General features: G+C 36.8%; 2 protein-coding genes across 2 annotated transcripts; one reads left to right on the top strand and one right to left on the bottom strand.

Annotated features, from left to right (window-relative positions):
- The first annotated feature begins 156 nt into the window (after positions 1-156).
- On the top strand, positions 157-14,339 carry LOC132172236 (ER membrane protein complex subunit-like protein). Its single transcript, XM_059583701.2, has 8 exons — positions 157-540; positions 2,634-2,696; positions 2,781-2,876; positions 4,481-4,528; positions 11,322-11,393; positions 12,570-12,628; positions 13,703-13,796; positions 13,896-14,339. The coding sequence occupies exons 1-8, from the start codon at positions 223-225 to the stop codon at positions 14,040-14,042; spliced, it is 897 nt and encodes a 298-aa protein (XP_059439684.1). The 5' UTR covers positions 157-222; the 3' UTR covers positions 14,043-14,339.
- A 1,397-nt stretch (positions 14,340-15,736) lies between these two features.
- LOC132172235 (KRR1 family protein) lies at positions 15,737-22,666 on the bottom strand. The gene is made up of 2 exons (XM_059583700.2): positions 20,548-22,666; positions 15,737-16,111 (listed from the first exon to the last, which is right to left on the bottom strand). Exon 1 carries the CDS (start codon positions 22,537-22,539, stop codon positions 20,578-20,580), a length of 1,962 nt encoding a protein of 653 aa, XP_059439683.2. The 5' UTR covers positions 22,540-22,666; the 3' UTR covers positions 15,737-16,111; positions 20,548-20,577.
- Between the last annotated feature and the right edge of the window lie 224 nt (positions 22,667-22,890).

Here is a 22,890-nt window from a genome sequence, read left to right as displayed (position 1 = left end):
TATTGGTAATTTTAAAAACTCAGTCATACTTGGATAACACAAAAATATGGTGATTCAATTCTTCTAGCATTTCTCAATTTATTAGGACGAGATTTCTAACACGAACGCAACTTACTAGGACGATAAAAAAAAAAAAAAGCCAATAAAAAGAAAAGAGAAAAGAGACTTTCCAAAGCCAGCCCCACTGTGTGTGTGTGTGTGTGTGGGAGGACGAGAACGACGATGTCTCTGTTGCATTCGCTTTTGACACTCTCTCTTCTGTTCTCTTCATCTCTAGCCTTCCGATCCGATGAACTCCTCATCGACGACGAGGAGTTCGGTCTGGAAGGAGGAGTGCAAGGGCACCCTAAGTCCCCTGCTGTTGCGCAAACCCGATCATCCCCACCTCCTTCAACGGCGACGACCACCCGGAAGAGGTATTCGGACTCGGACCAGGACTCCAAGATCCAGTTCTCACTCGAGCACGCCTTTGGAGACTCCGAGTTCTCGCCTGCTGGGACCTTCACTGCTCGCCTCAAGACTTGGAACCATGGCGGCCAGGTTAGTTTCTTGGGTCTTGCTCCTGGTTTTTGTTCCTTTTTTCTCTGTTGAAATTTTGCGGTGACTTTTTTGTGTGGAAGGAGATGGAAGAGATAGGTATTGGAGTTTGAGAGTTTGCGCTGGATTTGTTAATGGGTTAAATTTTTTTGTTTGCTTTTAAAGTTTCTACTGTTAAATGTTTTGCTGAAGCACGATATCGTAAACTTGTGTCGAGGAGTCGGTCATTCTGCGTTAGTGGTGAATGTTTCTGGAATATTTGAATAAAAGATGAAAGACCTGAGAGTTTACACAGAATGCTTTGCTCAGTGTCCTGTTGGTAGAAGAAAATTGAAATTGGTTATCACTAGGATCATTTGCATGCGTGGCTTATAACTTGTCTGTGGAAAAAAAACACGTGCTTGGCTCATATGGTTAATTTACTTCGAGGAACAAGAAAATGTTAAGGGAATTTGAACTCATGTGAAAGAGTAATGCCGACCAGTATTGGTGTGATGTTATTAAGTCACATTTCCACAAAGGATATTCCTTTGAAGTTTTCACCAGAATAGGAAAATTGTATGTATACTCTGTGGTTATCTGACTTTCATAGCTTGCTGTTGCATCCTCCCCTCTCTGATGAAATGATTGGTTGCAAACTTTTTTGATGGAGGTGCAGTTCTCATTAGTTGTAGCTTGGTTTGTTTCGAAAAACTAAGCATAATGGGAGGAATCATGTTGTGATGTAGGAGTATAACCTAGCTGATGTGGCAGCCATGTGGACACCATGTGTCATTTAGTTTAAGTGTCCAGGTGACTAGTAAGTTGTCCTTAATATAGTCAAAGTAATTTATAGAATCTTGTTGGTTGTTTTCTGCTCATTAAGTTGTTTTAGTTGGAAGTTGTCTACCCTCTATTGTAAGTTTGAACTGGTTATGCATTGTACTACCTATAAATATCAATGAAAAATGACAGAAACTCAATAGAGTGATTTTGATTAAAAAAAATTATTGGCAAGTGTTCTTGCTTTGGGAGTTGAGTGATTCCTCCTAATAATCAAGTATGTGGCTTGGTCACGTTGAGTGGCATCCGCGATTAGTAGCGTTAAGTGACGTTCGCCGCCCTTAGTTGAGTGGCATCCTAGGACTACCCCTTTCCTTTGGTTGAATTCTTTTGGGTTCGACCATCCTTCGCAGGTCTCAACCTGCATCAAATTGGTATTAAAGCAAGTTTTCTTGCTGTGGTGTTTGACAGAAAGTTATGAGGTTTGTTTGATGGCTCCACGATGTCAGAGAAACACTGATAGTGTTGACATACAATTTGAACTTGCTGAGTTGAGTCAAACTAATCAAGTTGTCCAGCAAAATGATGAATGAATTCTTTCATTGGATTCTAGGGTTGGCAATTTTTGACACAATCTACAAGCCTAACACAAAATTAGAAGGTTAGGGTTTGGCATAAATGGGTTTAGGTCATAAACGGGTCAACCCACTTGACCATTTATTAAATGGGTCAATGTCGGATCAACCCGGTTGACCCGTTTAGAAATCAGGTTTATTTATTTATTTTTTATTTTATTTTAAGAAAAAGAAAAAGGGTAAATGTATGATAACTCCCCGAGTAAACATGTGATTTGAAATCACTCCCTCACTTTTTAATTTTGGATTTTTAATGCAGGAGTGTTTGTGAATTCGAGATAGGTCATTCCATGAGTTTTTCATCCAAGTTTTCTAACCGTTAGTGCCACCTAAGCTTTCTTTGTATCATAGAAACTGAAAAGACTTACCTCAACTAAGAAAACTAGTTTTGTGTTGTCTGGGTTAGGGTAGTGGTTTTTCTTACTTTCACCAATTCTTTAGAAGTCAAGTAGATACGATATGGCCACTTACCTTTCTTCCCTATTTTTTATCATATCTACAACCAGATGAAGAATTTGAGGATTTATTGTCTAAAGTTAAAACTTGATGGGTTTTCAAGTGACTTTCTTTGCAATTAAATATATAATTAGGTGTGAACATTTTCTCTATTCTTACACACTCTCAGGCTCTAAATTTGTCATTATTACTTGGAAATAGCGCATAGACTGCTGGACTGACTTGCAGTTTTACTTGAAACAGACTCTAACAAAGCTGCGTTTTTCGAGGAATGATTTTACTGAGTTGGAGAAGGAGAAGTTTCAAGTAATCTTTTTTTCCCTAAACTTATTTGGTTCTTGGTAAATTGGCATTCTACAATCTGCTAAGATGCTGATACTATTCTTGCAGAATGTACTGAAAGGAGATGACTTCTATAAAATAAGGTTGCCATCCAATGTTTTGAGCCCCCCTGGGAGGGAGTTCATTATTTCCTCGGTGAAAGCAGTAAGTAGTTCTTTACACAAGGATCATGCCAAAGGTTTGAAAGATATTTATGAATTGTCATGTTATATATATATATATTTTTGATAAGTAATAGAAAAGTTTATAGAAAAAGAAACTTTTGTGGCACTCAAAACATTTTGGAGAATCAGGTATAAGGCTAATTTCGAAAGAAAATAACGTTAATCAAGAAAATCAATTTAACCTATTCCTGTAGGCCTGGCTAAATAGGCTTGAAAAACTTTAGAAAGATTTTTTATAGTCTGGAATTGGTGATGAGTTTTTGCACTCCAATGAAAGCAGGGGGTTTAGGGGTACGGAACCTGACTTAGTTTAACTGGGCCCTTCTAGAAAAATGGTTAACAACGTTATGCTATGGGGGGAGGTTGGTGTGCCCCCACCCACGCCGCCCCCGCGCCCCCCCCCCCCCCCCCCTTCCTTTTTTTCAGTGTGGGAGTGGAAATATATAAGGAGGGTGTGAGGGAGTTTTCTCAAGATTTGTTAGATATGAGGTGGAGTTAGGTCCAATGTCAGGTTTTGGAATGATTTCTTTTCCAGACTTGTTTAGTTTGCACGTTATATAAGTTTGCGTAGGTGGCAGAACATATGCAGTTCCGAAATGGAAATCTTTGATGGAATATTTTTTTTAACATACCAATGTGTGATTGGGAGGTGGACTTGATCCCTTCTTTCTTTGAGCTGTTGTATTCTGTCAGCTTGAGGTAAGGAGGTGATGATAGAATATGTTGGATTCCTGCTTGTTGTATTGGGTTTTGGTTTTGAGGGCTTGTTAGGTGTGTGGTTTTGTGGGTCGTCTTGCTGTATCGTTTGGGTTTCTTGCTCGTTTGGAGCCTCTTGTGTATATTGTATGTGTACTTAGAGGCGCCTTACACTTTTTAATAATATAAACTTCATTACTTATAGACATAAAAAATAAAAAATAAATAAAAAAGAATATGTTGGATTCTTTCCAAAAGGAGAGAGCTTAAAGTGAGGTCCTATTATTAGGTGTTATCCATTCCTGCTAGTTCCTCTTTTCTTGGAAGAGTATTTGAAGAGTTAAGGCTTTTTTGAGAGTGGCATTCTTTGTGTGAACGGCATCATTAGGAAAAATCTTGACTTTGGATAACCTAAGGAAGAGGAACGCCATGGTGGTGAATTTTTTTTTTTTTTTTCTTTTTTTCTTCCTAATAGGGGATTTCTCTTGTATAATTTATGTTTATTGGGGTTGCGCCCCTCCGCGTTTTTCTAATGCTTGTTTATCGAACTTTTTGTTTTATGGGATTAATCACAACAAACTTTTATCAAAACTATATTATTTTTCTAAAAAGAAAAATTTGTGGTAGGAGAAGTTCAATTTTTTTTTTTTCTTTCATATTTGCCCATTTACACCCATGGCGACAAAGATTCATATGCATCTGAAAGTTTAAGATTAATTTTTATTATGCTAATCAAAAAAGTTATACCAATGTCCCATTCTTCAACTTCTTTGCCTCCAAAGTGTGATTATAATTGGCACTTATCAAAAAAAAAAAAAAAAAAGTGTGATTATAATTGGCTGAGTCTGAGACAGCACTAACTCCCCATTTGGTTTGGTTTAAATGCAGAGATGTCTTCCGCGAGAAGGTTTGGATGAACATTTTGTTATACACATGGTAATCTCCACTTTGGGAGTTATTCTAAATTTGTGCTTGCTGCCTATCTAAAGAAAAACTAGATCCTTGCTTGCTGTTTGTACCTTCTTAATTTTCTCATGTTTTAAAGTGTAATTTCATTTCTTGAGGTTATATTGTTAGCAATCTTCTGTTCTATTTTGGGTAATTAAGTGATAAGGTTGTGCTAGTCTGTCATAGACATGTCTTCGGAATTTGGTAGGTTTATGCCAACTGCTTTGGTAGTAGAAAATGGGACTTAACAGACCAGAGGAAACTTCCCATGTAAGGTTGGCTTAAAAGTTCTTAATATTGGTATTATGATTAATGATTATATACTATTTAGTGAATCTGCTTGTTCAGGTCCCACTACATAACCTGAGTCTTGGGATGATAGGAACATATTTGCAATTAATGACTACTATGACTGTAATAAGATGTAATTCCCCTCTTTGTTTCTCTTTCCATGGAAACAAAAAAATGAGACTCAATAGGTATCATACTAACCTATGAAGGTTATCAGTTAGGCTTTACATTGAAAGTAGACCATATTGAGATTCCTCTCCATCTTTATTTCTTGAACTTCTTGTTGCCCACATCATTCTCTTCATAAGTATTGAGAGTATACTGACCTCATCTTTGGCTGCAAAACTTCTTATTTCTTATACAAAGTTTGCGTTCTTAGTTTATCCTTTTTCCATTCTTCCATCTTCCTTTTACCCTAGTTATTAGCTGGTAACATTGTTTATTAAGTAGATACATAGTTTTAAACCTCTACTAGTTATAGAGTGGATCATATAGTTTTAGACTTCTACTAGTTATACATTCCCCCTCAACAAGTGAGGTCTAATGCATAGAAATATTTGAACTGAAATGGGGGTTAAGTTGCAACACCCCCTTCTCGTAGGAAGATGATATTACCCATCACTCAATCAAAAACGTAAGGATATAAGAATTCCATAAACAAAAATAAAAGAAAAACCAAACCTCTCACAACAATTTAAACTTAAACCATCGTATTACCATTATTACAACTCTTTTTGTAAAAACTTAACCTTTAAACCCTTAGTCTAACATAAAAAGTATGCTGGAACAAAACAAACTAATGTGCTAGGTGCACTTATTCAATTCTTTTTCTTTGTGGGGGCTTCTTTCTCTAGTTTTCTTGGCTTGTAGATCCATCCATGGTGTCATCTGGGTTATTTTAAAACATAAAAATAAAGGGCAAGTCGAATACTCATTAAGTAGATACAACATACAATAAATAAAGCTGGAAATAATTTGAAGTTTCAAAACATCAAATATACTATTGAAACATTTATCATCATAAATCTTTTATTTCCTTAATTTTTTGAGTGGCCAACATACAATTATGCCCTATGTGTAAGGGTTGGTGGTCGCTAGGATCTCGGCTCCATTCTCGGGGCCACAGGTGGAGCCGCATTTAGGATATGAACATCACTCGATAAATGGTGCACTCGAGTACGCCATTGCCGACGAACCATATTAGATGGCTTCCCCTGCCCATTAACTCCGGTACCATTGCACATAATTTCATATGGCCAAGAAAGTATTTAAAACCTTTCATTCTTTCATAAAATCATTTCCTTTTCTTTCCTTTCTTTTTGTTCACTTTTCATCAAGTATCATAACGTATTTATAACATGTTCATAACGTAGCATAAGCATTCACATAAACTCATTTGCATTTAAACTCTTTTTCAGCATATAGTTTACGATGCATAAAAGGGGCTACCAAATAAAGGCTAACATTACATCATATACTTTGAAAACAACTTAAAAAAAAAAACATGACATTGACATTTTGAAAGAAAGCAAAAGCATGATCATATCTACTCACCTCGTTTCTTAGCTTCAAAAGTTCAACACGCTTATTAACCTAAGCAAACATTCTCAAAATTACAATTGTTATAAGTGGCTGTTTATAGAGTAACTTTAGGGTTTTAATTGATATTTCTAAGCTAGTAGTATAGGTAAACTAACGACTTATAACAACTAGGGAAAAACGCTAGCCACATCTACGCTATCACCCCAAAAGGACTAATCAATTTAGAGTTTTCATTGAATTACTTATAAATCCCAGTTTCACCTATTAACTAGACAATGTGAGATTTAACACTTATGACAATTTTTATAAACCACCCTCTATGTGGGCTATTCCTCATCTTCCTAATATGAGACCAGATGTTACAAACTCCTACCACATGGCCTGACATTACTAGGTGGCTCTAGTACCATTTATAACGGCCCAGGAAAAAGCACCAGCCACATTTACACTATCACCCCAAAAGGACTAGTTAATTTAGAGCTTCCCTATAATTTCTTATAAAGCTCAGTTTCACCTACTAACTTGGCAATGTAGGACTTAACACTCATGACTATCTTTATAAACCACTCATTCTATGTAAGCTACTCTTTATCTTTGTAATATGAGATCGAGGTGTTACAAACTTACTTTTAAACTCCTGACGTCCTCGTCAAGGCTACATCATGCAGTGCTCCAATATCACACAACCTGGCATTACTAGGTGGCTCTAATACTATTTATAACGACCCAGGAAAAAGCGCTAGCCACATCTGCGCTATCACCCCAAAATGACTAGTCAATTTAGAGCTTTCCTAGAATTCCTTATATAGCCTAGTTTCACCTAGTAACTAGGCAATGTGGAAGTTAGCATTTATGACTCTCTTTATAAACCACCAACTCTATGTGGGTTATTCCTTACTTTCCCAATATGGGACCGGGTGTTATACGGCTATAGGAGAATCTAGGGTTTTAGGACAACTATAAAACTCACGTTTTTTTCTTCTAAAAAATGTAGCTTTCCTTTCCTTGTTTTGGGATAATAAAGCTGGCAGCAGCTGGTTAGGTTTCTTTTTAAAACTAAACTTCTTTTCTTTTTGAATTAACTTAGGAAAGTAGCTCCTACAAAATAGGGATGTGTTGACATACAATTAGGACTTGTTTTAACAAAGAAAACTTTCCTTTATGGGGAAAAAGACAGCTGGCCTGATTTTGTTAGGATTTAGGCTTAAAAATTATTGACTTTCTTACCCTTTTTAAGTCTGTTTTTTGTCCTCTCACATACTTCTCTATTACACCCACAGAATTATAAGGGATAGTTGAGCAAACAATTATGACACAGCAAATTAAAGAAAATTAAACAGCAACAATAAAATAAAATTGCCCTAGGGGATTAAGGTCTAACAAATCTCCCCTCCTTATAAATATCTTGTCCTCGAGATTTGCTCATACTTATTACTCAAAAAGGTAACGGTATTTCTCCTTCATCTTGTCTTCATGTTTCCACAATACTTCCTATGTTGTGTGATTGCTCCAAAGGACTCATCGGAATAGTCTTGTTGCAAAGAACTTGCTTCTTTTGCGTGAAAATGCCAATGGGAAATGCTTCATAGGATAGGTCCTCACGAACTTGAAGCGGTTTCAACTCTAGCAGGTGTGAAGGATCAGGAACGTATTTTCGTAGCACCAAAATGTGAAAGACATTGTGAATCCCATATATATTAGGAGGTAGAGCAACCTGATAGGTAGTCAATCCAGTCCTCTTCAGAATGTCAGAAGGACCGATATAATTGGGACTAAGCTTTCCTTTTTATCCGAATCTTATAACTCCATTGGTGCTACTTTCAGAAACACTGTCTTATTTGAATTCTACCTCTCGACAATTTCGGTTTGTGTACCTCTTATGTCGGCTTTGAGCGGCTTTGTGCCTCTTTTTGATAATAGCCATATTTTCATGTGTAAGTTGGATGATTTTTGGACAAAGAATCTCTCGTTCCCCAAGCTCATCCCAACAGAAGGGCAACTTGCATTTTTGTCCATACAAATATTCGTAAGGTGCCATCCCTGATGCTTGTCTGGCAATTGTTCTTGTATTCAAATTTGATCAATGGCAAATATCAAACCCAACTACCCTTGAAATCCAACACACAAGCTTGTAGCATATCCTCGAGAGTTTGAATCATCCTTTCTGATTGTCCATCCTTTTGAGAGTGAATGGTGGTGCTAAAGGTCAACTCAGTACCCATCGCCCTTTATACGCTCCGCCAAAAACTTGAAGTGAACCGTGAATCTTTATCCGATACAATCTTTGATGGTACGCCATGTAGTCTCACAATTTTGCTGTGAAGCTTTGTTACCTTATCCATGGAATATGTCATCTGAATTGGTATGAAGTGAGCGGTCTTTGATAAGCAATCTATCAATACCCAAATAGAATCTTGACCTCCTATGGCTCTTGGAAATCTTGACTCAAAAAGTCCGTACCAATCTCATCCCATATCCAAAGTGGGAAGTGGTTGTAATGTCTCTGATGCTCTGCCTTGACCTATTGACAAGACAAACACCACTCCACGTATTTGGCCACATATCTTATTATCTCGCTCCACTAGTAGTGTTGTCAAAGATCCTGATACATGCTGGTATTGCTAGGTTGAACTATGTATAGGAAACAATGTACCCATTCAGAATGATATCTTTGATCTCTGAGTTATTCGGTACACATAATCTACCTTGGAATCGTAGAACACCATCTTCCGCAATATTAAAATCCAGCTTCTTTCTTGCACATACCGCATCCACGATCTTAGTTTAGGCTCGAATCCTCAACTTGAGTAGTTTTGTTTTGGTCTTACAAGGTTGGTTTCACAACCAAACTAGTCAAACATGCCTACGTGTCACCAACCATCTTGATTATGAATTTATCCATGTCTAGAAGAATGTCCTTCTCAGCCGTGAACATCACAACCAAAGTCACTAAGAATGACTTCCTGCTAAGAGCGTCTGCTGCAACATTTGCCTTGCCCAAATGGTAGTTAATGTTGCAGTTATAATCTTTAATTAACTCCAACCATCTAAGATGCCTCATGTCTAGCTCCTTTTGGGTGAAGATTCAAGCTCTTATGGTTGGTGTAGATCTCACAATGCTCTCCATAAAGGTAGTACCTCCAAATCTTCTAGGCAAATACCATGGCACCAAGCTCCAAGTTGTGCGTTGGGTAGTTTTGCTTGTAGTTCTTGAGTTGGCATGAAGCATAGACAATTACTCTTTTGTGCTGCATATGAACACAACCAAGCCCCTTCCGAGAGGTATCATTGTAGATAATGAACCCTCATGTATTTGTAGGTATGGTCAAAACTGGGACAATTACAAGCCTCTTCTTTAACTCCTAGAAGCTCTTCTCACATTTGTTAGTCCATTGGAATTTCTTGTTCTTTCTTTTCAGCTTCTTTAATGGAGTGGCAAGATTAGAGAATCCCTCAACAAATCTTTTGTAATAGCCAGCAGTCCTAAAAAGCTTTTGACTTCGTTCACGTTAGTCAATTTAGCCCACTTCACCACTGCCTCGATCTTACTCGAATCCACTGAAATGCCATCCTTAGAGACCACATTCCCAAGAAAAGAAATTTGTTCCACCGAGAACTCGTACTTTTTAAACTTAGCATACAACTTTCTCTCTAGAGATTTGTAACACAATCCTTAGGTGCTCATGCTCCTTTCTGTTCCTTTAGTAGATAAGAATATCGTCTATGAAAATCTCCACAAACTGGTACTTATCAAAAAAAAAAAAAAAAAAATCTCCACAACCTGGTCGATGAAATCCCTGAAAACTCTGTTCAACAAGTCCATGAGGTAGTGGGGGGATTATTCAAACAAAGGGCATGACCAAAAACTCATGTTTGTAGCGAGTCCTAAAGGTTGTCTTCAGAATGCCTGCTTCTTTGATCTTCAATTGGTGAATTTGGAACGGAGGTCAATCTTGGAAAACTCTTGAGTGAGCTCCTTGAAGCTGATCGAACAAATCGTCTATGTGCGGTAAATGGTACTTGTTCTTTATAGTAGCATCATTTAGCTCCCAATAGTCAATGCATTGCCGCATCGACCCATCTTTTTTCTTCATGAGCAGTACTAGTGCTCCCCAAGGAGACACTAGGACGAATGAAGCTCTTTTCCAACAAATCTTGTAAGATCCTTCTATAGTGTCTTGGGTTGTAATGTTAGCTTCCTTTTTCCTTGAAAACATGTTTGGTGGACTAAGGTTTCTTTGATGGTGGCCTTAAAAGAAATATCCTTATCATGGACAATCTTAGGAAACAACATATCATTGTAGTTGATGGGTGTTTTATTTGTGAAAGGAATAGGGAGTTTGTGGACCATCTTCTACTCAATTGTGAGGTCGCCAGAGCCTTGTGGAATGTTTTATTCGGCTGATTTGGGCTGTCTTGGATTATGCTTAGACGAGTAGTTGACTTGTATGCTTGTTGGTGGACTGTTGGCAGCACTTTTGAGTGTTGCTTTGTGGAAGATGATGCTTTCATGCCTTTTGTAGTGTTTATGGAGAAAAAGGAATGACAAAAGTCTTGAGGACGTGAGAGGACATTTGAGGAGTTTAAGTCTTTTTTATTTAAAACTTTGTATCTTTGGACAACTGCTTTTGTTCCTCCTTTGGTGATTAGTTATCATGATTTCCTTATTTTGTTTTCTTCTTCTATTTAGGTGTTTTTTCTTGTATACTTCCTGTGTATCTGTGGGCACCTTACGCTTTAAATAATATTTCGATTACTAATAGAAAATAATAAAATTATGAGGCTCTAATGAGGTGTCAAATCAAGAGGTTAAGCTAAAGTTCTTGTTGGATTTGACACTATTCATTTGATTTTTGCTCTGGTACTTGTAATTATATTTCAATACTATCCTTTTGTTTTATAGATCTATGTTGTTTATCTTTATCAAGTCATGCTTTAAGTGATGCAGGAAGGCATCAACATCTTGGCCGTTAATTATGGTTCGCCTGGGGCTTGTCCACATCCCCGGCAATTGAAACTTGTAAGTTAATAATTGGTCTTTGTTTGTTGGTCCTGTTAACTAAAGCTAGAGTAGGAAAATGATAAGCCCTTGCCTTTCTGAATAAGTTTTTGTTTAGTTGCTTTCATCTCTTGTTTCCTATAACTCTTATGGTTCACTTCTACGAAGGAATTTATTTGAGATTGTATCTTAATTACCAACCCAGTATTTATCAGAAATTTGGGAACCACAAATAGTTGCTAGAAATTCCTTTTTTTTTCTTTTTGGAAACTTTTGGAATTTTTAGGAACGTAAAATAGTTTCTGGTGTAAAACGTTTTTAGTTGAAAATATTTTTCGGAATCTATTGATTTTTCGGTGTTTGATTGTCACCCTGAAAACATTTGTTGTTATTTGGTTCTCATTGAAATTGTAAAATCATTTTTCTAAACAAAGAGTAAATGCAAGTAGCGACTAAGAGGGGGTGCGTGTGTCTATGTTGTGTTTAGGAGGGGGGGGGGGGGGGGTGGTGAGGGGGTTGTCTGTGGTGTGCCATGGTGTGGTGTTCACCAATAAGAGGGGGATTTGAAAAGAGGATCTGTGGAAGGAAAATGTTGTCTTAAAAAAAAATATTAACCATCATACGGAAATGAGGGGATGTTTTACGGTTTATTGAGTTTTTGAAACATTGTCAAACACTGAAAAATACTGAAAACATGTCACTTCGAAACAAATGGAGCCTTAATTCGATGTAAAAGAAAAATTTGACCAGTATTTGAGCATCTAGAACAATTACAGTTGGTTTCAGATTTACTTCAATCTCTTAAAATCCCTAATAATGGGTGAGTTGAAATGAAAACCTAACCTTGGAAGTTTTTTTGTCGAGTGTGACTAATATCTGGGCTGCTCTTTATACAAAATAATCGTGAACTTATTCCAGTTAAGATGCTATCATCTTGGTCATCTTTGTGGTGGCAAACTTCTGACTATTGTGAGATTGACAAGGCTATATGTAAAAAAACATCGAGTTTTAATCATATAATATGGTTAAATCCAACAATGGGAGTTGATATTTAGGTAATGAAATAATTATCTTGAATTTTGCAAGGGAGCTTTAGTTTTGGTGAGGATTGAAAGATGATTATGCTGTGGAGTAGGCGATCATTTTTTTTTTTTTTAAAAGAACCCTTTTTCATCCTTTTTGTCATCTCTATTTCAGCCTACGAAGTGGTCTTTCAACTCGCACACAGTTTTGAAGAACACTGAGCAGGCACAAAGGTAACTATTGTTGCATTTGTTCTTTCTTTCTACGTTGTAGGATTATTTCTGGCGTGGTATGGTTGCTTCAATTAACTTTCCAAGAAAGAGAAGTTTTCTGGAGTTTAGAAACTTATTGACCTCATTGTTATCTGTTTTGTCCTAGTTGATCTGGGTCAATATGGATATTTGATTAGGTGATATCCAAGGATGCTCACAAATTAGTGTTAGGGTCGTAAACGAACAAGTCCGTTTGACAACTCGCTCGTATAAATTCGACACAACTTCGGTTCTTTTAATAAATGAATTAATCATGAACACAAAATTAGGCTCGAATATTAAATGAGCTATATTCGTATAAATTCGACTCGACTCATATAAGCTTGTATAAACTCATATAAATTCATTTTTATTATTTTTTATAGTATTAATTTAATTTTGTAATTAGAACATCTTAAGTAAAGATAAATTATCTTCCTAATATAATAGATAGCTTTTGTTATTGTGAGTCTTGATATAGATATATTTGTGTTTATTGGTACATGAGTGTTTGTGTGTATGTCTAAATATGTGCGTGTGCATAATGATAAAATATATGTGTGTGCATAATGATAAAATATGTCTGTGTACGTGAGTGTGTTTTATAAGTGCTATAAAATATACGCATAAACTCAAGATTGGATTATTTAAGATTCAAGTTAATTTGTTTAATTAACTCAAATAATAAAATCTTAACAATAATTAGTATGGATTTACGAAAAAATAAACAATCATGATATTTACTTTATATAAGGAATGAGTAAGTTAACTGAGCATCTTGTGAACAAACTCAAGTTTGCTCCAAAAATAAATAAGTCGAGCTTGAAAATATTATCTAGCTCAGTGATAAGCTCGAGCTCGGCTTGCGTTCGAAGTATAATTAAATAAATAGAGCTTGAACAGTCAATACTCGGCTCAATTACCCTAATTGGTGCCCGCACTGCTTTTTGTTGAATATATCAATTGCAGGCATTGCTTTGTCGTTTGAGCTAACTGTCATTTGTCTTTGTGAATGGTTTATAAATTATGGCAATGATTGTAATTTGTTTTTTACAGAACTCCAATATTTTCTGAAGAAATACTTGGTGGGGAGATTGGAGAGGGGGGTGAAGTTGTAATGCCACCAGAAAGGTCCTTTTGGGCTAAATATGTAAGTACCATTTGAATGAATATTTTTCATAACCTTTTCCCCTCAAAGATTCTTCTTGTACAATAGTAATTTGAACCATTGGATCTGTGTCTGTATCAGTGGATGTACCTTATCCCTCTTGGACTCATTGTCATGAATGCAATAACCCAAGCAATGAATATGCCGGAGGAACAGGCTGGCGGCCAGCCACAGCAGCCAGGGGCTGCAGTCCAGCGTGGGCCACCTGCTGCCGTGCGGAGAAGATGATGTATTCACTTGCCTCTATCCTTTCTTTAACTTATGTGAAATCATCTAGGATGAGTTGAGCTATAGATTGGCCTTCGCTTCAACTCTGTGTTTGGCATCATAAAATTTTCATTGATTGTTCCAATCAGAAAGCATTCCAGTTATTAGGAAAATGAATTCTAAAGCATTTAGGAAGGGCAATGCCCTGAAAATCTGTACAATTGCAATTGAATTCTATGGGTAATCGGAACATGTCAACTGTAACTTGGAAACATGTTAGTTAAATGGAGCATCCTGCCTCGGTTTTTTCTTCTTCAATTTGGTATTTGTTGAAGGAGAAGCGTATCACAAATATGAATCAAGTGGCAGTATCGGACCAATTCATTTGTGGACACTGACAGCATCATTATTGATTAGATTTTTTGAGGAAGTAATATTAGAGGCATGACTTTTGTTTTCTTTTTATCTCTCCAAATGTGACGTGATTTTTAAAATTATTATTGAATTTGGAATTATTACTATTAAATTTTGATCTGATTGTGATTTTAAAAATCACATTACATTTGGAGGGATAAAAAGTGAACAAAAGTCTTATTTTTATCTTACAAAAAAAAAAAAAAAAAAAAAAGTCATATTTCTAGTATTACTCTTTTTTGAGGACATGCTTAAATTACCTTTAATAACAACTAGTTGCCAAATTGATACTTTATTCATTTCATATCAACCACCTTGTTCACAACTCTATTGAACTAGGTGATTAGTATTGATGTGAATTATTTCTTTGTTTTTTATTTACGGAACCCTTTCAAAGCAGGGTCATTTTGTACACCTACCCGTTGTAAAACATCACCTCCACATAGATTGGATAATATTTAAACTTCGTCACGCGTGCTGGCCCAAGGAATTGTTTGCATTCAATAAGATTCAAACTTTAAACTTAATGAAAATACTACCAAGACCAAGGCCCTTACCACTTGAGTCATGGTACATATCACGTCTGTCTCACACCGATTGGCATAAAGTGTTTTATGCAACTTTTCATGTTGGCTACTTAAAAACAAATCATGTCAACCACCTTGTTCACAGCTCTAGTGAAACCAAGTGATCATTGTTAATGCAAGGGAGTCAGTTTATGCAAAAGTTGGTTAAGTTTCCATTGTTGTCACCGCAAAATTGAAGCTCATCATTCTCACATTAAGGTTTATGTTCCAAATTTTTTTTAGAGTGGGGTTTGGATGACAATGTCCACGGTGCACATCATTCTCTGAATATTATGATTCATGAGTCAATCAGAAGAACAAATACCAAACACAAGCTTATCCTAATTGTTTTTCTGTTATTTGCAGTCACCGATTCCGTGACTGAATGGCAACGCCAATCTAAGAAATAGGACAAATACTTCTCATTTTGTGATCGATTTCACTGGCAATGTGTAGAAATGGCACATAGGTCTTCCTGAACCGAAAGATAAATGTTATACAGCACCATACTTTTATCTCATTATGTTGACGTGATGAGGTGGTGTAATACCCCTTGTTAAAAGAAATATATATTTAATGAGTACTAAACTCTTCAATTTACTGTCAAGGCCAAATACTTCCTTCCCAATAATAGTGCTAGTACAGTAGTACTTCAGGTTAAGATTATATATTCATTAACAGAATAAATAAATCAAGTTGCTAAAATTCATTTAAGAACAAAAATAAGAAAGGAAATGCGATGAATGGGTTGGCATGTATTTAGGGTGAAGGTAAAAATTAAATGAAACATTATGAGAATATGTCTCTTCAAAACCCAAAAGTCTAGAGCAACATATCAACCAATAACAATTCGATCAAAATTAGAGACAGATAGCTAAATTTGAAACACACTTGAAATACCTGCATTTCCATTTTGCTTTCCATTCATTAACTCATCAAAAAGCAAACAAACCCATCATCGCACCTCATGCTATCTACAAAGAATTGGCAGCGTTTCTAAACCTTTTTTATTCACTTCTCCATCCCAACAACGAAACTTGGTCCATTCTTCATGTTGTTTGCTCATGTATAATCAATCCTCCATGTTATGAATATTATCAAATCATGTTCCTGTGCACAGTAAAACCCGACTGTCAACAATTATTGTTTACAATAGAAAGCCAACCTTGAGCTGACTAGTCATTCAAAACACTCCAAGAAAAACAGTATAAATGTTGCACGTAGCAATTTTTTTTTTTGATAAGTAATAAACTATTTCATTAAGAGCGTAAAGGCGCCCCAAAGTACACTGGGAGTATACAACAGGATCACCTAACTAGAAGTGGAAAAGCGAACAAGAAAATCATCATAACTAATCGACACCGAAAAGACATGCGCAACGGTCCAGAGATACAAAGTATGAAAGCAAGAGGCTAAGATGTCCTCCGATGTCCCCTCCAAGTCCTCAAAACACCTATTATTCCTTACCCTCTATAAACACCAAAAAAAAGCAAGTAGCAAAAGTTCAAATTAAATCTGTTTATAAATTGAAAACTACCCTAAAAAAACATATGTGCATAGAAGAATATGGAGAAAAATTCTTCCAAATACAATATAGAGTTGACTCCACATATAGCTTTATCTGTTAGAGGTTGGAAACAAATAGTTCATGCAAAGTAATCATTTGAATATAACCTAGCAAGTACAATAAACTTATTCAGAAATGTTTTAAGCACTTGAAACACAAACTTTTAGGACTTGGCTTATATCAGTCGAAGGGTAACAAAATGTAACATAATTGACATTTACTTTGAACATGAACCGTGTACATACATGGCCTAAACAATATTCATAGGAATCACACATTATAAAATAACTATAAGAATTGCAAGCATGTATAAGTGTTTTCCTTACACAAAACACGCAAGCACCCCTCATAACTACATCTACTTTAAAGTTAAATGAAGGAAGATTTTTGTTAAGCGTCAAGATGTGCTGTAAACACAAGTGTAAAAAACACATTAAAAATAGAAACCATTCTATAATATGTCAACAAAAGATAAAACAAGCATGTTCAAAACAAAATTACATGAATTACTTCCATGTGTTCATATTCACTGCAAAAAGAGTAAACAAGAAAGCAAGTCGTTGCTTAAGAAACTCTAACTGATGGACAATGGGACATACAAATTAAGGATTCAATAAGATAATAAGTAGGGCCAAGCCAAGCTTTGCCCTGTTCAAGCTTGGCTTGTTAAAATTTATATGAGCCTGAGCTTAAATCAACCTCAATTAAGTTTCAAAGCTTTAGATTAACAAGACAGAAATTTGTCCAGCTCATCAGCAGCTTCACAGGGGCAAAAAAAAATTTCTTCAAATTTTAAAATCATAACCAGTTAAGATGAAACGGCCATGCCATAATAACATAACAAAACCATGGCCCAAAAAGGTTAGAGACCCATGAGTCTAGGGCTGTAATCGAGCCGAGTTGAGTTTTAGGATTTCAAGATTTACTCGTTTACGAATATGCTTATTCGAGCCGAGCTATGAAATTTGCGTTCAAGACTGGCTCGTTGAAAGCTCGGGCAAACTCGAGCTCGTTGAGAATGCTATTCGAACCGAGCTGAGCCGGGCTCAACTTGAGCTCAAGCTAAGCTATTAAATATTAAGTAACTAGATAATATGTTAGTTTATGAACTAGCCAAATAGTATGTTAACTAATATACACACATAAAAAGTAACCTATATAACATATATTACTTAATTACTAATATGCATACATAAATTTATATAACTAAATTTTAGTAATATATTAATATATATTTGTATATATATACAAGATATATGAACGAGTTAAGGAGTCAAGCAAACAATCCAGTCAAGCTTTAAATGACCTGAGCTCGCGAGGCCCGAGGCCCTATCGAGTTTTCACGAGCGAGTCGGGTAGGTATCATTTACTAATCAAACAGGTTTCTACAGTATCTAGCTCGAGTTTGAGTCGAGCTAAACCGAGCGGGTTATCGAATAAACTAGTTTGTTTACAGTCCTACCCATGACCATTACAAGCCTACATGTCGAATTTGAAAAATTAAAAGACCTATGCTAGAGAAAAATGAAATAAAATTACAGTCTGAAGTACACACACACACATTATAGTCTAAAGAACACAAGCACAGACGCAACTTTCCTAGTATCAAGCTTGTTTACGAGCTTATTCATGAGCTTTGTTCATGAACTAGCTCATAAACAAATACTGAGCCGAGCTTTGCCTTACTCAAGCTTGGCTCAAAGCTCAGCTCCTTTATTAAACAAGATTTACATATGGGCTTGAGCTTGTTTGTAATAAACATGCATTATCAAGTGGGGTTTTGAACCGCTCATGAAGGCTTGGCTAATTTTGTAGCCTAGGCATAAAAGGCCTGCTTTTACTCAAATAACCTTCAAGGTAACACGTGTTAAAAAGAAATAAGTGTGTCATTGTTTTCTCTTTCTGATAAATGGAGATGAGTTCAATTGCTACGGTAAAGATGAATACTATATCAAGACTAGTACTATGTCTCAGCTAAGAAAGCTGCATAGACATAGAGATTACCTTTTTAACTTTAAATTCACCACAAATATGTAAGTTGTTTACTATTGTTCCCTAAATTTTGCTGCTCTAAAGAATAATAGGAAGCATTGAAACCTTCAGCATTGTGAGGTTGTTTGTGCTATGTGGAATGCTTTTTTTAGTCGGTTTGGGATGTCTCGGGTTATGCCTAGACAAGTGTAGTTGACTTGTGTGCTTGTTGGTGAACTGCCGGCAACACTTCGAATACTATTGTGGGGAAGATGATACCTCCATGCCTTTTGTGGTTGTCTTTGAAGGAAATGAATGATTGAAGTTTTAAGGACTGTGAAGGGATTTTGGAGGAGATTAAGTCTTTACTGTTTAACATCTTGTATCCTTGGACATCTGCTTTTGTTACTCCTTTGGTGATTAGTTTTTATGAGTTTCTTGTTCTTTTTTCTCATACTAGTTAGGTGGCTTCTCTTGTATACTCTTTGTATAACAGGGGGTGCCTTATACTTTTAATGATATCTTGATTACTTATAATAAAAAATAAATAAATAAAAATGAACATTCCTCTTTGATCATAACAAATGAAAAGGAAATAAATATATTAAGAGGTGTTTGAATGAAGAATTAAAATAATAGGCGAATGGAAAGTGCAGTCATTATTTCCAAAGCTGCATTGTTGTTCTCTACATTTGAGATTTTTTGCTGGCAAACTCGGGATAAGACCAACCACCAAGCGTGAGAGAGAGAGTAGCGATGAATAGGAGAATGGTCAGTCTCAAAAGTTTTTCTTTCAGCAGAGTATAATGTCAGCCACTGTCAGCCGGGAGCATTTTTCTTCAAAATATTTCAAACTCCTGACTATTTAAGGGAATAATGTTTAAATAGGTTAATAATGCTTTGAAACAGGCAAATGTTTGTCATTCAAGAGCAACAGCTACTCGCATAAATTCAATAACCATACAGAAATTTTCAGATCTTCAAGCTAAGACATTTCCAACTTTCCTAGTCTTAAAGGAGTTTTTCTCCTGCGTATTGGAAAAAGAGCCTAGTTTGGGCCTTCCCTGAAAAATCCTCCAAACTTTTAATGCTGTATCCATCAGTTTTCAAAGGAACTGCCCAAGTTTTGTGTTAACGACCATAATAACTGCAGTCTATAATTGTAGACATCATGGAATTTCACGCCAAAAAACAGAAAACTCAACAAAAAAATAAGTCCGATTTTAGCCTATTAGATACCCTAAGCTTGACTAATCAGTATTAATCATAATTACTTCTACCAATGGTCTTTGGACCAATTGGTATTTCATCCCCATTAAGTAAAAGGTGGGTGTTCATAACAAGTTAATTCCAGTATAGGTGCATTAGATATATTTACATACAAAGAAATTGATCATAATTACTTCCATTTCCCTTCTACTATCCCCAAAAGATGACACAGGGCGTATTAAAGTAATCTATGTGTATGCACTTTAGGATTGGAGGAAAAGGCTGTACGGTTTGTAGGATTTTTAGGGATTGATTTGGTTTCAATTTTCTATGGATTCATTGAAGGAAATTTAGAGAGACTCTTTCTTGACCTTCTGGCTTTAGAATTGACTAAACTAAAGGACCTACGAAAACCCAATAAGAGACAAACATGGACTCAGAGAATAGACCAAGACACTTAGAAACTCCTAAAAAGTTCAAGACTCAATTTAATTACCAAAATACTCATCATTGATCAGCCACTCATTACAAACTCGCCACCTATGAAATAATTATCCAAATTAAAATTATTTTAACCCCAGACTACTTTGGACACAATCTTCAAAACCATACAACTGAACTATCTTAAACTAGTACAAGTTTCAACAGCTAATAGAGTTATAATTTTCTTCTATTTTTTAATTTACATTGTTTCAATTGGTAGTCAACGCAAATTAGTCACCAAGAAACAAGCAATAACAAATAAGACCTGCCATATCTCAATGTTGAAAAACTCTATATTCAAGAAAGGATCTCCTACCTATTGCCTCAGATGAATCACTGACGATGTTCAGTGCTTTGCTTTACTTCTAGATTTGGAAGGTATCTTTCCATATGCCATGAGCCTTGAGTGTGATAGTTTAACTTCAGCTAGATTTCGTCTTCTCCTAGCCTTCCTGGATAAATTGCTCGTATCACCATTTAATTCCTTGAATTCTGCTTTACCATCTTCCAAAGCAGTCCTTGATGAAGTAGATTTTTCAGCATTATCCTTCCACCTCTTCTTCTTACCATCCGTAGATTTTTCAGCATTATCCTTCCGCCTCTTCTTCTTACCATCCTTCTGGTCATCTGCTTGTGCACTCCGGAGAAGATCTTTAGTCCTCTCTTTTAGTTTCTGTCGCTTGGCATCGTTTAACTTCCACTCATTCTCCCTATAAGGAGCAAGTTTTTTTAAAGAGATATACTGATTCAACTCATTTTCATCCATTATCAATAACTCAGCAGGATTTAATCCAAATCTGTTAGGTTTTGTTTTTGTATACTTGAACCTTGTCTTTAACTCTCCAATCGTATCCTCATAATCCAACTTATAATATTCGTCCATCATCGCCTCTTTAGCTTTCTCCAAAAGGGCACTCTTTTTGCGCTTCCTTTTCCGCTTACTTTCTTCTTCTTCTTCTTCTTCTTCTTCTTCTTCTTCTTCTCCTTGGTCACTTCCAACACCATTATCCTTCTTACGCTTCAAAATCCTTTCCCTTGCAGCTACAAACCCGTCAACAGATCCAGACTCATCATCCCAACCTTTCGAAAGTCCAAGCAACTCGTCCTCCTTCTCAAAATCTGGCTTCTCAATGTCACCCTCATCTTCATCCCTATTGCTCCCAAACTCCGGGTCCACGTCCTCCTCGTCATAATACTCCGCACCAAATGCCTTCTTCATCATCCTATCATACTCCTCCGGTTTGAACTCCTCCTCCAACTCCTTCCGACTCAATGGCACAACGTCGTCCTCCCTAATCCCAGCCGTCCTCAGTATCCTCCTCACCTTCTCGTCCATCTCCTCCTTCTTCAAATTCTTCAAATGTTTCAACTCCTCCTCCCTCTCTATCCTCGCCGCCTCCATCCTCTCCTCTTTGCTCTTCCTCTGCTCTTTCCTCGCGTTCGTCTTCTTCCTCACTGTGCCCTCCAATTTCCGAGCATGACCCATCACTCTATCCCCCGCATTCTCTTGATACCGATACTCGAACTCCTCTTGCTTCTCAATCTCCTCTTCGTCCTCCCTCAACTGCTCCAGCTCCTCCTCCTCAATCTTCATACCCTCCTCTTCCTTCTCCTCCCACATCTTATTCTTGAAAAAATCCTTCAGAAACTTGGTATCCTCATCCACTTCCGCATCCCCACCAAAATACTCATCCAACTTCCTCACAAACTCACTATTCTCACCACTCTCGTTCTCCTCATCATCCTCCTCCTCCTCATTCTTCTCCTTCACTTTGAACAAATCACCCTCTTCTCCATCCTCCGCCGCAACCGCCTCCAGTAACTCCCTCTTTATCGCCTCTTGCTCCTCCACATAGCTCTTCTTCCTCTCCCCCTCTTCTTCCCCTTCTTCATCCTCAAACTCCGGACCCTCCTCTATCAATTGCTTGGCAACCACATCCTTCAAATACATCGCCTTCTTCTTCCTCTCCTTCGTGCCCTTCCCATCCTCCATTTCCTTCTCATCTTCTTCGAATAGCTTCAGATCTTTGTTCTTAATAACAGGGTCTTGCTTCTTCACCTTGATCAGTGCCTCAAAGAATTCTCTATCTCTCGCGCTGGAATTGGCGAAATCTTCGTCTTCTTCATCCGAAGAAGAGGACGATTCGGAGGACGATTCGACGTAGCCTTTCTTCTTGAGCTCCTGGAGGCGGTGGAGGTCCTCCCGCTTCTTGTTGTGCTCGAACCTCCTGGCGTACTCGTGGTCGATCTCGATCTTCGACAAGTCCTCGTTTTCTGAGTCGCTACCCTCGAACAGTTTCAGACCCATTGCAACGGCTATGGAAATTAGGGCTTTGAATTCGGGAAATTTCGGACAGAGAAAAGAGGGAAAAGAGAGTGAGAGATGATAAATCTTTGTTGTAGGGAAAGATCTAGGGTTTTAACGACCGGGGCTGTTCGGCTCGGGTTTAAGAGATCCGACCAAGTCAGCTTTTCGGGTGGAGAGGCCCAGATGATTTAATTTATTTTAATTATAAATAGACTGAATATAAATTATCTAAAAGTCATTATTTTCCTTTTTTTTTTTTTTAAATACAAGATGACTAATAAAATTTAGGAAAAAGTACACATATTCTCTCAAACTATCACACCATTGTCAAATGTTTTTGTAAACTATCAA

The sequence above is a fragment of the Corylus avellana genome, chromosome 1 (assembly GCF_965113065.1).
Source record: "Corylus avellana chromosome 1, dhCorAvel1.hap1.2, whole genome shotgun sequence".
NCBI classification, from domain to species: domain Eukaryota; kingdom Viridiplantae; phylum Streptophyta; class Magnoliopsida; order Fagales; family Betulaceae; genus Corylus; species Corylus avellana.
The sequence above is the reverse complement of the archived record's forward strand: the minus strand, read 5'-3'. Positions and strand labels throughout refer to the sequence as shown.

Coding starts and splice junctions, on each gene's coding strand:
- LOC132172236 (XM_059583701.2), top strand. CDS start 223: ATGTCTCTGTTGCATTCGCTTTTGACACTCTCTCTTCTGTTCTCTTCA. Junction 11,394..12,569: donor ATCCCCGGCAATTGAAACTT/GTAAGTTAATAA, acceptor TCTCTATTTCAG/CCTACGAAGTGGTCTTTCAA. Junction 13,797..13,895: donor GGTCCTTTTGGGCTAAATAT/GTAAGTACCATT, acceptor TGTCTGTATCAG/TGGATGTACCTTATCCCTCT.
- LOC132172235 (XM_059583700.2), bottom strand. CDS start 22,539: ATGGGTCTGAAACTGTTCGAGGGTAGCGACTCAGAAAACGAGGACTTG.